The sequence below is a fragment of the Vanacampus margaritifer genome, chromosome 9 (genome assembly GCF_051991255.1).
Source record: "Vanacampus margaritifer isolate UIUO_Vmar chromosome 9, RoL_Vmar_1.0, whole genome shotgun sequence".
NCBI lineage: Eukaryota > Metazoa > Chordata > Actinopteri > Syngnathiformes > Syngnathidae > Vanacampus > Vanacampus margaritifer.
In genome coordinates, this window is record NC_135440.1 from 21,685,993 (window position 1) to 21,700,574 (window position 14,582).

The window sequence follows — 14,582 nt, forward strand, 5'->3', positions numbered from 1 at the left end:
TTCAATTTTTTTTAATTGTTTTTAATATTTTTAAATGCTTAAACATGTTCTTGTACAAAATAATAATCGTTTGAATAATCGTGATTTCAGTTATTACCAAAATAAGTGGTTATTTTTCCCCCCCATAATCGAGCAGCCCTAAAATGCTCAAAAGAAGGAAGCGAGTTGGCAGGTTTGTTATAGTTTGGGATTTTTCACAAGAGCTAGATTTAATTTATTTTTTTTAGATTTCACTAAGTTGTTACAATATATTTTAATTGTTTTTTTCTTGATTTTAATTTAGTTTTTATTAGTTATATTATTAGTTTTATTTATTTAATTTTTTTTATATAAGTCACAAAATATTTTGTATGCACGGCCATACAGTAATTCCAAAATAATTTAAAAAATTTTTTTTAACCAAATCGATGAAAACAACAGACTTTTTCGATATAATTATAATTTTATAAATGTAAAATAGTTTGAGTTATTTTTTTTATTTGAATTTATTGTATTTGTTCTTGTGAACACAAAGGCATGAAAAGTGCTCTTGCGTTGTTTCCTTCCAGGCGTGCGTCGTCCTTCGGAAGCGGACAAGAGCAACCACAGCGTCCACTACACGCTGCTGATCGCGTGCGTCCTGGTGGCCTTCGTGCTGGGCGCCTTCCTGTCGGGCTTCCTGGTGTCCTGCTACTGCAACCGGGCCGGGCACAAGACCCGCAAGCTGCCCAAGGACCCCGAGGTCCAGATCCCGCACGCGCTCTCCCTGCGCAGCCTGGCCAAGCTCAACGGCCTCCTGGAGGGCGGCGCCGGCAAGGAGGACAAGCTGGAGGCGTCCTCGCCCAAGATCTACAGCTCCCTGTTCTCCAAGGAGGCGGCCCCGCCCCGGAGGAGCGCCCACCACGGCATGTCGGTGGGGGACCTGGTGCTGCCCCACCACCACCACCTGCGCTCGTCCTCGGAACTCTCCGGGCTGCCCACGCCGGACTCCACGCCCGAGCTGCCCATCAAGAGCATGAAGGCTTTCCGCAACCAGTGGGAGAAGAACCACAACTGCAACAACGCATCGCGGCCGCCCTCGGCCCACGTGTTCCCGTACGGGGCCTCGCGCCTCCCCGACGAGCGCAAAGTCCACAACGGCGAACGCCTCCTGCCGCAACACCCCGGCTACGCCCACAAGGTGATGGAAGTCACCTCATTGGACGAGCTGCTCAAGCACATCCACGAGGGGGGCGGAGCCAAGACGCCGCAGCTCATCAGCCCGGCGGGGGGGCACGGCGGCGGGGCGGGGGGGCACCTGGCCTACGCCGGCCGCGTCCAGCCTCACATTCCAGAGACGGAGTCGGCGCCGTACTACAGCTCGTCCACGCTGCCCCGCGACAGCCTGACCCGCCGCATGGACGTCCCCCCGGACCCGCCTCCGCCCCACACGTCCACGCTGGAGCGCCGTCAGTCGTCGTCCCAGAGGCACTCCTTCCTGAGCGCCGCCGGGGCGGCGCTGCCTCGCCATCACAGTTTCAGCCAACGCATGGGCACCGCCCACCAGCCGCCGCCCCTCCTGGCGCGCATGAACTCCACGGGAAGCTGCGAGGGGCACTTCCCTCTCCTGCCGCCCGGGTACTTGGCACGCTACAACGCCGCCCAGCAGGACGGCCCCTACAGGGGCGGCGGCGGCGGCAGCGGCGTCCGAAGGGGGCCCCCCCTAAAACCAGACGCCCCGCCCAAGCCGCTCTTTATCCCCGCCTCCTCGCCCGTCAGCCCGCACGCCAACTTCAACTACTGACACCGTTTTGGGCACGGACCGACGCCTCAAGTTGACGTGGAAAATTATCTTTGTACCATATTGGTATTGTTCTCTTCTACGTGACGCACTACATTGACCTTTGACCGCAACGCCGCGCAGGGCAGCTGAGCGCGTCCTCAAAGTGCGACCACAACAGCCACTACGTGAAAAACTACACCGGCAATGACGCCGCCACATCTACAGCAATTACACTAACCACTACATGAATCAGAATGACTGCCACTGCATTAACAACTACATTGACCACAAAACGGCTAATACAATGACTACATCGATTGCATCAATAACTGCGTGTCTACATCAACAACTACATCGATTCCAGTAACAACTACATCAGCCGTTACATTAACAACACAGCAACTACAATGACTGCATCAATGACCACAACTACATCAGGAGTACATCAACGAAAACGATTACATCGTCTACTCTACATCAACAACTACATCATCAATAACTACATAAATGACTACTTTACTACTAATGTTTTTTTTTGTTTTTTTTTACAGTTTGTACCTACTTTTCTACCTACATCAACGGCTAAAGTTAAACACTGTCTACACAAGTCCATAATTAACAACTGCATCAACAACTACATTGACCGCATCCACATTAACGGCTTCACTCGTGACTACTTCAAAAACGATCACATCAACGACGACACTGATGACATCGTCTACACAACTCTGCATCAACAATAACGACATCAATGTGTATAGTACATCAACAACTACATCAACAATTACATGGACCATTTGAATGACAACTACATTGACTGTGACGCGCTAAGGTTGCACAAAGTTGCGGTAAAGACTTGAAGCAGTAGGAAAGCGCCGCGATGCTTCGTTCGTTTTTTTTTTTTGCGATGTCGTGTTGCTAACCAGAATGTGTTTCTATTATGCATGTGTGTGTGTGTGTGTGTGAGCGAGCGTGCGCGCGTGAATGTGTACTGTACGTGTGTGTAGAGCCACATACGGTATATGCTATCTGCAGTATATATAAATACCTATATATATATATATATATAAAAATATGTGTCAAGTTGTGATGACAAGTTAGCAAGAACGTAACTTTTGTCTTTGCCTTATTATACTCAAACCCCCTAAAAGTCCCCTAAAGCCTCCAAAACCAGAAACTCCTCCAAAAAAAAAAAAAAAAAGAGAGAGAATACATTTTTAAACCGCCCAAACCCGTCAACAAATAAATTTGGGGCTTATTCCTAAAATGTCACAATCCTGACTTGACAAAAAAAAAAAAACTGCTAATTTTTTTCTTTTCTTTTTTTTTTTTTATCAAGATTTTTTTTTTTTTTTTTTACCGCAATCTTCTTTTGGAGCACTGAAACCAGACCAGAGAGACTCACTAGCATCATTTTCTTTTCTTTTCTTTTTTTTTTTCTTTTTTTTTAAAGGGAGGAATATTTGATTGTTGCTCCTATGGACTTTTCTCCAGTGGGAACATTTTTGGACCGCCAGAGGCCGACATTCCCTTACAAACTACAACAACAACGGTGAGAGCTGCACTTATTATTGACACACTTTGTGGCTAATGCTTGTAAATAAAAACATACTGACTACACAAATGTAAAGTGCCTGATTTCATATTCATGGCAGAACAGATCCTGTGGTGGCTGGTAAGTCTGGTTCACAGTCCAGAGGTTCTGGGTTCGAATCTGGGTTGCAGCCTTCTTGTGTGGAATTTGCATATTTATTCAAGTGAGTTTTAAAAGAATAAATAAATAACATGTTGGCTTTCAATTTTAAATGTCCAACTAGGCTCTAGTTCTCCCATGAAAAATTGTCCGTAGGCATGTCAAAGATTTTAACCAAAAATATGCTAATACACCTATTTTTTTTTTTTTTCGGAGCAAGTGCAACTGTTTCCAGTCCTATTGATTAGTGACACCAATCACCAATTTGGTGATATAAGTAGGCCTAACTTGCTTAAGCCAGGATATGCGACAAAATTCTTAACTTCTGCCACTCGATACCAACACATTGTCATTACCAGATTTAGTTTTTGCTTGTATGTACTGTATATGTTGGCTGATATTTTTTTTCAAGCTAGGAATTTTTTTTTTTTTTATGTGAGACCACAGAACAACAGTACTGAATGACATCAGTTAAAAAAAAAGAAACATCCTAAATTTTTTTTTGTGTTCTTTTCACCAATTTTAATAGAAGCCACCGCTAACCCTGTGTCTTCTATGTGAGCCAACATTAGCTTTAGCATTAATGCTAAGTTGCTAACAGCGTAGCGGCATCGCTAGACAGAACTTGTGAGCAATGAAAGTCGGATGACTGATTCGTCGATGCCTTTGTTGGTAAGTGTTTAGTGAATCAAAGCTAGATACGCGCATGCAGTCAATCAATACAATGTGATGTTCAAGACCTTATTGGATGTGCACGTTTGGATGTGCGTGCGTGTGTTATGACACGGCTGACGTGTCATAACACAAACACTCAGGAACACGCAAGACAAGATAGTAAAAGATGTATATGTAGATAAGATTGAATAATAAAGACAAGTAGGTGTATGTACGTCTTGTATGCGTAAAAACGACAACCAAGCAACGACAAAGCAATTATACAAAAAACAAATCATTAGTCATGAGTTTTTTTTCCTAATGTTTTACATTTCGCCTGGTGGAACCTTTAACAATCTTCATTATCTGCATCAGACCTCTATTATGAAGCACTTTTACTTTTTTTTAAATATATTTGTTATTGTTCATGTTTGTTTTGCTGGGTGGTACAACTTAAGGTTGTTGTTTTAATTGTATTCGTTCGGATTGATTGTTGGATGTATAGCGACATCTTGTGGTCGTACAGGTTTAATGCAGGAATTCCCATCATAGACTAGACACACTTGAGGTGACGTAATGTAAAAAATAAAAATAAATAAAATTACTAAAATGAAGATTAAATGTCTGAATTTCAAATGTTTCCAAAATAAGGCGACAGAAAGGTCATAATATATTTTTAAGGTACTTTTTTTGTGTGTAGAAGAAATGGTATACCATCGTGAGAATAAAAATGTATTTTTCCCAGAAAAAAGTCAATAAAATAGTTGTTAATTTTATAGATTTTTGGAGGGTTGTATATTTTTAAGCTATATTTTCAAATACAATAGACACACAAACAACCCAAGTTGCCATATGCGAAAGAAGTCCTATTTGGAAGGACAGCATGTCATGGCTGAGAAAAATGCTGCAGTACTCGCTGAGCGCCACCAGAGGGCGACACAGGACACCACTTACATGGACACACACACACTTCAGGGGTACCCAATACGTATCAGCCTATTCAACACTTCTGTAAATATCCTACTTAATATTGTATTACATTATATAAGTTTAATACTTACCTTTAGACACACCACCAATTGATTTGCCCTAATTGTGCACAATTAATAGCTGGTCCTGTCAAAGGCAGCTCAAAGACCATCACAAAATCTCATTAGGATGTCACTATGTTTAAAAAAAGAAGACACATTTAAAACATCAATGACACACCCAGGATTGAAGGGTCTTTGATGTCAATGAATCCCCACAAACAAACCAAAAACACATTTAAATTAAGCATCGCTTTATGCAGCTGTCCTGGCTACATAAAACACAACCAAATATACATCAGACACCACAAATATAAATCAAAAGACATCACAGAAAGACAAGTCAATAATACACTTAGTTGAAGCGTTATTGATGTCAAAGACACCCCAGGGAGAAATCCAAAACACTTTAGCAACACATCAAAGACTATTTGAGGTTTCTTAAACGCATTTAAAAAACGTTTTTTTTTTAAATATCAAAGAAAAATATGTGACAAATCCAAAATATTAGCGCTTCATGCTGTGTCAATATTTAAGTATCCTACCTATGAGACTGTTGAGACATCATAAAAGCTAAAAAAAAAAATCAAAGACAAGATATAAAGGCTACTCATGCTGCCGTTGATGTCAAAGACACCTCAAACACAAATTCAAAAGGATTTTAAAGACCCATCAATTAGTTAGGATGTCATGCTACATGTTGCACTAGAATGTGAAGCTAAAATCAAAGACGCACAAAAGCCAGATCAAAGCTGGCCACGTAGAAAACAAATCAACACACAACACCTCAAAGACACATCAAAGACAGTACAAACAAAGATGTAATTCTGTCTCTTATATCAAAAAGAGACACCAACAGCACATCAAAGAAAAAGGAAAAATAAGTTGTCAGACTATTTCAGCTGTCTTTGATGTGAAAACACCTCAATCACAAACACCTTAAAAAAACATCAAAGACAAATAAAACAACAACAACCAGGCTTTCATGGATGTCATCTTCTCGTGCCAGAATTTCACTTTAATTCTGCTTTCATTAAAAACATCTCAAAGACACGCTCACAAAAAGTGAGCATCATCAAAGACCGGCTGTCTTTGATGTCGTACTTTATGTCGCTGGTCCTAATCAAAGACAACTCACTGACAAGAAAACCCCGCAAGTAACCTTAAGAGCGTGCGCGCATGGGCCGCACCCCTCCCTCATTGACTTGCGCCACATCACCCTGCCGGAGGATCGCCATGGCAACAGGTTGCCCATAGCGACGGGGTGCCGCTCCACCGCCGCCAGACAAGCAGCGAGCGCGGGGGCGCGCCGAGAGAAACGCGCGCACGCTAGGGTGAGGTCCACGCGCGAAGACACTCAGACGCGGTGGAGCCAGTGGCGCCGGGCAGCTCGGACGGACTCCGGGATCGAACCGGCGGCGGCGGCGGCGGCGGCGGCGGCATGATGATGGCGGGCTAACAGGACGACAACAAGCAAGAAAACAATAAGAAGAGCAGGAGCAGGTGAGTGACTTGCACACTTGATGCGGGAGTGAAATGTTATTTTTCATTATTTTCAGATATGTTTTGATGGTTGTTTTTATTGATCAGCAACAACATATTCATAACTAGCACATTTTGTCCAACAGCAATTGACCAATTGATTAGGTACACATATTTTTCATATAGTTAAATATATGTGCGCGTATATAATTACAATTCTATCATTTTATTCTCTTTATTTCCATTATATTTTACTTATGTATGAATTCTACTTCTACTTAGATCAAAATTTTTGTTTTTGCTATATTTCTATTATCTATTTTAATCAATTATTTTTTTAAGCATTTTTATTATATTTTGATTATATTTTAGTCATTGTCTATATTATACATAAACGATCTATATATTCACATATGTAACATATGTCTGTTTTTTACTATATATATATATATATATATATATATATATATACATATTAATATTGTATTTTTTATGTATTTCTTTTTTTGTTATTCTTCACATATTTTCACTATAGTGAGATTTCACTATACTTTAATAACCCATAGGGGAAAAAATGATTACTTAAAATCTTTAACAGCGAGGGTGCAAACGGGTTCACAGAACATGTAATATGACGACAACATTATATGCAGCATATTTATAATTAATTGTACACTTTTGATCTTGTGGTGTATTATAACTTATTTAGATTTGACATTTTATGATGTTAATTTATTTCGCTATGAAAATTAAGTTGTCTCGTGGTTTTATTTGGAGTCTTAGCATTGCTTGGCTTGGGAGTTGGATGGAGACCAATCAATCACATAGCTCCGGTTTGTAATGGGTGGTCTCAAAGAGGTTTTTAATCTCATCTGTAGATTTGTGGCCTCCATAAAGCGCACACGAGTGATTCTGGCGTCTGCGGGCTTGGGAGGAACAAAAGACAAGATCGATGCGTGTAAAATGGTGACACCCTGTGACACCATGGCATACATATTCAACAATAACTATAATTCATTTAATTTGACCTCGTTAGCAAAATAAAACTGGACTCGTCACGATTCTCCATCTTAATCCTGACAATATCTGCAATTGCACCCAAAGGAATTTCACTTAAAAAAAAAAGCAATCACTGAGGCACTTGTGGTGACTTTTCTTCAATGATTGATTGCCCATTCGAACCCTTCGCAGGCCGCCGAGCTCCCGCACCCCACCCCCCGTGTTCCCTGCGTGGTTAGCGAGCGCCGGCCACAGCGCTGGAGCCGCGACGCTCCAGCATGGACGTGCCCAGGATGGCCGAGGGCCTGTTCAGCAGCACGCTGTCGTCGTCGGGCGGCGGCCACCACGCCGCCTCGTTGACGCTGGAGCAGAAGGCGGCCTTCGTCTTCGTGCTGCTGCTCTTCATCTTCCTGGCGCTCCTCATCGTGCGCTGCTTCCGCATCCTGCTGGACCCGTACCGCAGCATGCCCTCGTCCAACTGGACCGACCACACCGAGAAGGACACCTTCGACTATCGCATCGTCTAAGACGGGGGGTTCTCAAACTTGCGGGGTCCGGGGGGAGACATTTTTACAAGGGTCCTAATCTTAATTTATTTTTTTTTTTTTTTATTACAAAATTCTAATCTAGACATACAAGACATTTTTGGGGGGTCAGAAATAACCTTTAAATCCTATGAGACTATAATCAGATTTTGTCAGGATCAAAAATCATAATTTTACCAGAATATGATCGAATTACAGCTGCCCCAAAAAAATAATAATCCCAATCCTACTAGAATTAAATCTGATTTATCAGTATTAAAAATTACAATCTTAAAAAAAACAATCAGATTATGTTGGGATAAAAAAAAAAAAATCTTAGGAGATTAAAAAAAAGATTTCATCAAAAAAAGGTAACAATTTTATGAGAATAAAGAATGAATAAAATACAATTTGTAATCTTATCAGAAAAAAGTGACAGTTGTACAAAAATCAAGTCCGATTTTGACAGGATTGAAAAAATGTGCAGCGTTACAAGAATTTAGTTGGATTTTGTTAAGGTAAAAATTCGTAATGTTTACGAAAATGTCAGATTTTGTCAGGATAAAAAAAAAATTAATTTAGGAAGAATAAAGTCAAATTTTGAAAAGATAAAGAGTTTTGCAAAAATTAAGTCTTGAGTTTACCTCGATAAAAAAAAGTCATCAAAATCTTATAAAAATCAAGTCAGATTTTTCCAAGGTGAAGTCATATATTAACGTCAAAGTCTGATGATTTTAACAACTTTATTGTTGCAATATTACACCTTTTATGCTGGAAAACTCACCTTCATTCTCTAAAAAAAGACAATGAAAAAAAGATAAATTTTTGTTCTAAAAAAATGATCATACTATTCCTTCTAATCTATTTAAAAAAAAAAAAAAAACATTCATACAGGCAAGTGTGAAAATGTGCTTTGCCGCCATCCATAGGCAACTACCAAACTTTAATGTTTGGGTGTCAATCACACGTGCGTTGTCACTATTTGCAGTATGGATCAAATAGTAACATTTTTTAAATTCCTGAGACATCATTTATTGAAAAAAGATTTGGCCAAACCCCCAATTTACAACTTTTTGGACCCCCAGTTTGAGAACCACTGGTCTTAAGATCCTCGGATCACGTGGCGGTTCGGTCACCTTGAAAATGACTTCCCTGAGTGGACCGAGTGGACCCCCCCCCCCCCACCCAAGTGGACACCCCCTTGAGTGGACATCCCTCCTCCCTCGTCCTCCATTTGTGGACTACCTCGTTCCGCCATCTTGTGTGTGGACGTCAAAACAGGGTCAAACAGAGTTTACATGCCAGCGTCTTTGCTAGATTTAGACAATCAGTGTTGTCCCGCCCACCCGCGTAGTCGACCTCCTCCAAGGCGTGACGTCGCGCCTTCTTCTTCTTCTTCTTGGAGCGCTCCCTTTAACGTAAACCCTTTGAACACTGGCGGTGGCCATGTCGGACCCAAAGTTGACAGTGCTGTACCGTGTGCCTCCACATGTTGTCCCGTGTGGTTTTCGTCACGTGACGTCCGCGTTCCTCAAGCAGGGTCACTGCCGGCACTCGGTAGGTGGACGGCGGCGTCTCCTCGGTCATCTCCGTCTCCGTCCTCCTACCGAAGCCTTCGCCAACTGACGCCATGGCTCGTCGCCATCTGTGCGCCTTATAGCAGAGGTGGGGGACTCGAGTCACATGAATCGACTCGAGTCGCTGATTTTTAGGACTTGAGACTAACACTTGTGAAAGAATGAACTTGACTTTAACTTCATGAGACTTGACTTCACTTAGACTTGAAACTGTTTTTTTTTTTTTTTGAAAGATTTTTTTTTTTTTTGTAGTTCACACAAAACTGGCACGGAACAATCATTGAGGGGATCTTTGAGGTTACGTTTGGATCCAAGGTTATGTTTTTGCTAAAATGGCGAAAAGGTGAACGGCAACTCAAATGGTACGAATGTGCTAACTTCATTTGTCTGTCACTCTAAAAGTAAGCTACGCTAGCTCACATTTTAGCTCACTGATCGCCAAAGGCGGGAACTCTTGAGTCACATGACATGACTTGACTCAAGTCACATGACTTGGCTTAAACATCGGATAGATTTGACTTGACAAGTCTTGGCTGTTTACGCTTGGAAATGTGTTGTATGGGGGAGGAAGTCAAAATAACAACAAAAATATTTTTTTTAAAATGCATTTTTAAGACTGTGTGGTTAGCAAGTCTGCCTTTCTGTTCTGAGGTTCCGGGTTTAACTCCTCTGGACTTTCATGTTCTCCAAAACATACACGTTAGCTTTATTGATGTCTCTAAATTGGTGTCCAATGTGAATGTGTGTAAAATTGACATTAGCTAGCAACCCGTCCAGGATGTAGCCTCATCCAAAGTCAACTGGAATCGGCTCCAGATCACCAACAACAATAAAGAGGATGAGCAGTATAGAAATAGTATGTTTTTTTTTAAATCAAACCTGAAAACCGCAAATAGAAACAAGAAGAATTGAAACCCCGCAAAGCAGCGTAAGCTAAGCTAACATCACAGTTAAGCTAGCAATAGCTAGCTAGTCAAACATGAACTAAGCTTTGTGTCTGTTACACAACCGGTTGAGAAAATAATAACAAAATACTACGCAATAAGGACGTTGGTGTGGACCATTTCAAAAACTGTGATTGTGATGTTAGCACAGCTAGCAAACGCAAAGTGGCTAATGTGCGGGGCTAATATGTTGTGAGTAAACATGACTTGAAATTTCGTAAGGACTCCTCTTGACTTGAAACTTGAGACTTTCGACGTGCACAGATGTGACTTCCTCCCACCTCTGCCTTATAGTGTAGATTGTTTACAGACTTTCCTTCCTGGTGATGTCATTTAAAAGAGAGACACTCCCCCCTGTGCCCGACTCCTCGCCCCTCCGCCCGTGCACTTCCTGCTGCAACAGGAAGTGGACCGCTTGAGCCTTTCTGGCGCCGTTCTCGTTCTGCTGTGGCCTTTTTTCTCTCCCCCGCCAGTCGCACAAGTTTCTCTCTGGCTTGGTGGTGTGCATGTCGCTGGCCTCTCCGTGCATGTTTCGCGCTTCCCCGTGTTTCCCGTCAGTGTCGGAGCCTTCGCGCTCCTTAACAAGCCTTCAAGCTCTTGAAGGAGCCTTTCTCTCTTTTTTTTGGAATTAAAAGGTCAGATTGCTCAGCGTTTTTCTTTCTGTCGTTTGTTTGACGCTGTTTTGGCTGCCGAGGCGTCATGTGTTTAGACCCAAATGAAAAATGGATTCCGTGGAGCCATCGGGCAGGTTCCTGAGGAGGCGGCGGCGGCGTTCTGGGAGGCTTGAAAACATTTCAATTTCACCTTATCAGCTGCCGCCAGCCCACACCCGCTGGGGGCTCGATTGCTTTTCTTGTGAAGCCAGACAGGGTGAACACACACACTCGCACACACACACACACACACACACACACAGGTTTGTTTACTATCTTTGTGGGGCCATCTCATTGACGTAATGCATTTCCTAGCCCCTAACCCCAACCATCAAAAATGATTGCCTACCGCTATTCCTTACCCTAACCTCAACCATAACCCAATTCAAACCTAAACCAAGTCTTGACGCTCAAAAAGGGGTCTAAACTTGTGGGGCCCAGCGAAATGTCCCCACAAGGACTGGTGGTCCCCACAACTCCCGATATATTGGCCCCAATGTGTAACAAAAAAAAGACCACACACACATGTTTTTCTTTGTATCTTAGTGGGGACATTTCATTGACATAATGCATTTCCGGGGCCCTTACCCTAACCTTAACCCTCACAACTGATTGTCTAACCCCTAAAACCAAGTCTTGACCCTCAAAAAGAGGCCTGAGCTTGTGGGGCCCACCAAAATGTCCCCACAAGGACCAATCGGTCCCCACAGTGATAGTTAAACCAGAAATACGGGCCCCATAATGTATAGCAAAAACAAACAACCACACAAACACATGCATATACATACACCCAAAACAGGTACACACATATACTATTCACACACCTGCACACACTCATTTAAATACACTAACATGCACATGCACGCACACACACTCACACACACACACAGTGGCCACAGGCTGTTCTTTGAGGCCTAGCAGAGCATCAGACAGAATAACAACAACGTGTTGCAAATATTCCCCTTGGCAAGGCGTGCGTATGAGTGTGCGTGTGCACGCGCCACCGCAGAGAAGTCTGAAGCGGATCCGAATTTGAAACGAGCGTTCATCTTCTTACGTAACTTTCCAAAACAGAAAATAAGCAGCTTGATCAACCTGTCAGGGCCGCCATCGTCATGCCGACAGTCGGCGCAAGCGGCGCTCTGCGATATGCTAATGAGTCCAGGGCTAACTCGGTTGAGTGGCGCTTAAAACTGAGAGTGCTACCATGGCAACCAAAGTGTTTCAGGTGTGTGAGCACAACTGGAAATCGATAGTGTATTGATAAGGTGTCCATCAGGCCTGTTAACCAATCGAGTGTCAATGAGATGTCGACCAGGACTGTTAATTGGCAGTGTGCTAAAAAGGTGTCAATCAGGCCTGTTAATCGATCAAGAGTGTGGATGAGGTGTCGATCAGGCCTGTTAATCAATCAAAAGTGTGGATGAGGTCCCAAGCAGGCCTGTTAATCAATCTAGAGAGTGTCGATTAGACTTGTTAATCCATAAAGATTGTCATGAAGTGTTGATAAGGCCTATTAATCGATCAAGAGTGTCAATGAGATGTCGATCGGGCCTGTTAATCGATAAAGAGTGTTGTTAAAGTATCAATCAGACTTGTTAATCGATTAAGAATATTGATGAAGTGTCAATCAGGCCTATGAACCGATCAAGAGTGTCGACAAGGTGTCAATCAGGCCTGTTAATCGATCAAAAGTGTGGATGAGGTGCTAAGAAGGTCTGTTAATCGATCAAAAGTGTAGATGAGGTGCTAAGAAGGTCTGTTAATCAATCTAGAGTGTAGATTTGACCTGTTAATCAATAAAGAGTGTCAGTGAGGTGGCAATCAGGCCTATGAATCGATCAGGAGTGTTAATCAATAAAGATTGTCAATGAAGTGTTGATAAGGCCTATTAATCGATCCAGAGTGTCAATGAGATGACGATCAGGCCTGTTAATTGATAAATAGTATCGATGAGGTGTCCATCAGGCCTGTTGATCGATGAAGAGTGTGGTTAAAGTATCAATCAGGCTTGTTAATCGATTAAGAATATTGATGAAGTGTCAATCAGGCCTATGAACCGATCAAGAGTGTCGACAAGGTGTCAATCAGGCCTGTTAATCGATCAAAAGTGTGGATGAGGTGCTAAGCAGGTCTGTTAATCAATCTAGAGTGTAGATTTGACCTGTTAATCAATAAAGAGTGTCAATGAGGTGGCAATCAGGCCTATGAATCGATCAGGAGTGTTAATCAATAAAGATTGTCAATGAAGTGTTGATAAGGCCTATTAATCGATCAAGAGTGTCAATGAGATGTCGATCAGGCCTGTTGGTCGAGCAAGAGTGTTGTGAAAGTATCAATCAGGCCTGTTAATCGATTAAGAATATTGATGAAGTGTCAATCAGGCCTATGAACCGATCAAGAGTGTCGACAAGGTGTCAATCAGGCCTGTTAATCGATCAAAAGTGTGGATGAGGTGATAAGCAGGTCTGTTAATCAATCTAGAGTGTAGATTTGACTTGTTAATCGATAAAGAGTGTCAATGAAGTGTTAATAAGGCCTATTAATCGATCAAGAGTGCCAATGAGATGTCGATCAGGCCTATTAATCAATCAAGAGTGTCGACAAGGTGTCAATCAGGCCTGTTAATCGATCAAAAGTGTGGATGAGGTGCTAAGCAGGTCTGTTAAACAATCTAGAGTGTAGATTTGACTTTATAATCGATAAAGAGTGTCAATGAGGTGTCAATCAGGCCTATGAATCGATCAAGAGTGTTGACGAGGTGTCGATCGGGCCTGTATTATTTTCCATTTGACTGAGCCTAATACACTACATAAAAATCCCTCTACTACAGTGATTAGAGATTGAGCAAATGATTTCAAACACATCCATCATGAGGCGTGAGATTATTCCGGAAGAAGCACATGGCGAACGATCGACTTCCACTTCTTGTCACATTCGGCATGTGCGATTACCAGGAAATGTGGATCGCACCGATCATAACGTCACATCTGCTAACGCGGGTCACCTTGGACGACAGCCAAACTGATGGTGAGATGTTCCTCCAACGCAAAAAAAAAGAAGAAAAAAGCTGACAACACACGCACACTAAACACAAGTGTGCTTATATAATAAAGATAAAAATGAAGACGGTTTACATCATGACATGAAAGATGATGTAAGCTCAACCTCCCACAGAAGAGCAACACGTTTCTCTGCTGTATCAGTTTGCGTATCCACGGAAACCAACCACACTCATGTTGCCTTGCGACACTTACGCTCCACTAATATCATATTTCTTATCATAA

The 14,582-nt window shown here is 42.3% G+C and overlaps 2 protein-coding genes across 7 annotated transcripts in view; both read left to right on the plus strand.

Annotated features, from left to right (window-relative positions):
- The window catches only part of sema6cb (semaphorin 6Cb), a 157,757-nt gene extending 154,392 nt beyond the window's left edge, over positions 1–3,365 (plus strand). For all 6 annotated transcript variants that reach the window (XM_077576262.1, XM_077576263.1, XM_077576261.1 and 3 more), the window contains one exon: positions 549–3,365. In XM_077576262.1, the coding sequence (XP_077432388.1) occupies positions 549–1,762 (1,214 nt within the window). In that variant the 3' untranslated portion in view covers positions 1,763–3,365. The remainder of the gene's footprint in view (positions 1–548) is intronic.
- Positions 3,366–6,423: 3,058 nt separating this feature from the next.
- Positions 6,424–11,287, plus strand: LOC144057223 (cortexin-3). The gene is made up of 2 exons (XM_077574521.1): positions 6,424–6,619; positions 7,790–11,287. Exon 2 carries the CDS (start codon positions 7,876–7,878, stop codon positions 8,122–8,124), a length of 249 nt encoding a protein of 82 aa, XP_077430647.1. The 5' UTR covers positions 6,424–6,619; positions 7,790–7,875; the 3' UTR covers positions 8,125–11,287.
- Positions 11,288–14,582: the final 3,295 nt, after the last annotated feature.

Coding starts and splice junctions, on each gene's coding strand:
- LOC144057223 (XM_077574521.1), top strand. CDS start 7,876: ATGGACGTGCCCAGGATGGCCGAGGGCCTGTTCAGCAGCACGCTGTCG.